Source organism: Arachis hypogaea, chromosome 15 (assembly GCF_003086295.3).
Source record: "Arachis hypogaea cultivar Tifrunner chromosome 15, arahy.Tifrunner.gnm2.J5K5, whole genome shotgun sequence".
NCBI lineage: Eukaryota > Viridiplantae > Streptophyta > Magnoliopsida > Fabales > Fabaceae > Arachis > Arachis hypogaea.
The window spans coordinates 56980673-56983708 of NC_092050.1; the positions used below are offsets into that span (position 1 = coordinate 56980673).

General features: G+C 36.4%; 1 protein-coding gene across 1 annotated transcript; it reads left to right on the plus strand.

The window, feature by feature from the left end:
• Positions 1 to 220: 220 nt before the first annotated feature.
• Positions 221 to 1453, plus strand: LOC140179218 (pyruvate kinase 1, cytosolic-like). Its single transcript, XM_072217885.1, has 4 exons — positions 221 to 271; positions 839 to 983; positions 1166 to 1254; positions 1364 to 1453. The coding sequence occupies exons 1-4, from the start codon at positions 221 to 223 to the stop codon at positions 1451 to 1453; spliced, it is 375 nt and encodes a 124-aa protein (XP_072073986.1).
• The last annotated feature ends 1583 nt before the right edge of the window (positions 1454 to 3036 follow it).

Sequence of the window (3036 nt, forward strand, 5' to 3'; positions counted from 1 at the left end):
TTCTTTTCAGCTGTTGGTAACCTTCTCATTATTTTGATGTGTTAACGTGTTGTTGATGTGATTGTAACAGATCTCAAGTGATATACACGAGGAGGTGGATAGTCATAACCGGATGCTGGACCGCATGGTTTGCATATAACTATGAAAAATATTTACCATTTGCACTGCTACTTTTTTGTTCTTCTTTGATAAAATGTTGGTATTTGTTTAGGAGAATGACATGGATTCTTCAAGAGGAGTTCTTTCAGGAACTATGGACAAATTCAAAATGGTATGTGGATTGTGGAATTGTAAAACCATATGGCTTTTGCAGTAGAGTTTTCATCTGGTTCTGATTTTTCTTTGTATTTGTTTTCTTCTCTACTTTTTTTCCCCACTCTTTTAATTATGTTGTACCTTCTTTCAGGTCTTTAAGAAAAAATCCAGCCGAAGAACGTTTTCACTTATAGCATCCTTTGTTGTGCTTTTCCTTATAACATACTTTTTTATGTTGTAATTCAGGACCGTGAATTCCTTTCCAAATGGAGTGATCTCAGCTAGACCCAAATTTTACCTTTGAAATTCATTTTGTTGTTTGAATGACTCATGTTGTGGGTGTAAATAGCTATGTTTGTGGTCATGTGGATAATGCATTTGATATTTGAATAAATTAAAACAAATGGATGCTTCCATATGTTTAAAAAAGGTTTAAAATAGTGCATCTAATGTTACAAATTTTCTTTGAACTGAACCACATTTATGATTGTTGCCTCTGCCATGATTCTTATTGTAAATGTATAATTATATTTGCTTTGTGAATGGAAAGTCAATATTAATTAATTTTGATTTGCTTTTGTAGGTGTTCTTATTTCGAAAATCTGCCCTATACAAGTGTAATATGGCTGGAAAACCTACTGTACTTACACGTGTTGTGGATAGTATGACTGACAACTTAAGACCCACTCGTGCTGAAGCCACTGATGTTGCCAATGCTGTTTTGGATGGTAAGTTACCAGCTGTATGATGCCACATGTAATGATTAAGCCATTTTTTTTTGAATTTACTGATCCCATTTTTCGTGCGCTTGAAGCTGTAACTGTATTCTTCTGAATGATTTTTGGTTTCTATCTTCAGTTATAACTACTTATTGGGTTCATGTTTGTTGAATTTTTAAACAAACATACAGGCACTGATGCAATACTTCTGGGTGCTGAGACCTTGCGTGGGTTGCACCCTATTGAGACTAGTTCCACTTTTGGCAGAATTTGTTCAGAGGTAATTTCATTTCATATCTTAGTAGAATAATCAATAATACACTATGGTATCTCTATTTTGTTCAATGTATATTGAGTGTTTAGTCATGTTGAATTGCTGATATATGCAGAGTGTGTGCTATCCTACAAAACCAGATGGCCATGAGATTAGGAAAACCAAGTTAAAGACCATGATTGAAGTATCTCGAGGAAGCGAATAAGGTTTTGTTAGACTTCTGGTGGAGTGAACGGGACTTGCCATTTTTTGACACATTTGGAAAAGGCGCATTATTGAAAGTGGAATAAGCTTTTGTTAATTCAAGTTTGACTTGTGCATATCAGAATGGGGATTCAGTGCTCCAGATTCTTTCCATGTTGTACGAATTCACAAGTTAAGGCATCTGTTCTTGAAACGCCAGATGCCGGTGGGTAAAATCATACCATAACCATAGTGGATTGTGTTGTTCTGGTTGTGTGACAAGAAGTTCTGATTTATGATGGATGTTTATTTGAGTTTTGGTCCAGAAAATGAGGACACAAGTGAGGTCAGTAACTGGCCTATGTTCTGTGAATTTTCTCTAGAGTAACTGACGAAGAATGCTTGAAGATATTAAAGAATTGCTGGAAGGCTATACACCGAATGATGGATATTGAAGTATTAGATAGCATTGTATTTTTTGCTCAAGTTGAAAAGCTTGTTGAGAAATTAGAGTTTTGAACCCGAGATTTATTTTGTATTTGAGTATTAATGTATAAAACAATTACAGCAATAATTATATACGTTAGTAATTACTATTTGATTTATCTTGTAATAAAAATTGCATAATGGTTTGGTAATAAAAAAGGACTGAAAATTTATATTGTGTAGTGATAAAGGAAAAGTCAAAAAAAGGATTTTTTTTAATTTGATAAGGCTATCGCCACGCTTTAAAAGCGTGGCCGTATTTCTCTCTCTATCGCATGCTTTAAAAGCGTGGCCGTATCTCTCTCTATTGCCACGTTTTAAAAGCGTGGCCGTATCTGTCCCTGTCGCCACGCTTTAAAGCGTGGCCATATCTCTCCCTGTCGCCACGCTTTAAAAGCGTGGCCATATCTCCCACCTACAGCCACGCTTTTAAAAGTGGCAATTTGTAAAAAAGCGTGGCGATAGAGCAACCGCCACCCTTTCATCGGTCACCCTTTCAAAAGCGTGGCGGTAGCTCAAAAAGCGTGGCAAAAAGCTATCGCCACGCTTTTTTCAGCTTTTTGCCACGCTTTGAAAGCGTGGCAATAGACGTGTTTTCTTGTAGTGTCTAAACAACTGTTGGGATTTTTTGTAAAAGAATTCTGTACATGATGACAAGTCATCTTATGCTAGTTTCACATGCATTTTCCATTTGTTTCATTAGGTTTTATGCACTTTCTTGCACAATAAGTAAGTGGTTGGAGTGGAATTTCATGATTATTTTGATTCAATCAAAAATCATTTATTTTATACAAAATCATGAGATTTATGCAAGAATTAAGTGATTGTTATGAATGATGCAAATTCTTATGATTTTTGGTGAGACTTTGATTGCCTTTTTTATTGAATTCAGGTGAGAAAATGAAGAGAAAGAGAAGTACTGCAGAATAACATTGCGTTCAAACAATGAATGCCACCCTCGGTAGCGACGCGCACGCGTACCAAACGCATATGCGTCAGGGGCAATTTTCAAAGACCCACGCGTACGCGTGCATGACGCCTACGCGTGGGAGTGTTTGGCGCTCGTTTTCGAAAGAGAGCGCTACGTTCAGTAAGCCAGCATTTTCGAGCAGATTTAAA

Excerpts from the sequence above, each read along its gene's own strand:
- LOC140179218 (XM_072217885.1), top strand. The coding sequence starts at position 221 with ATGGATTCTTCAAGAGGAGTTCTTTCAGGAACTATGGACAAATTCAAA. Across the intron at positions 984-1,165 it reads TGCCAATGCTGTTTTGGATG|GCACTGATGCAATACTTCTG; the intron begins GTAAGTTACCAG and ends ACAAACATACAG. Across the intron at positions 1,255-1,363 it reads TTGGCAGAATTTGTTCAGAG|AGTGTGTGCTATCCTACAAA; the intron begins GTAATTTCATTT and ends TGATATATGCAG.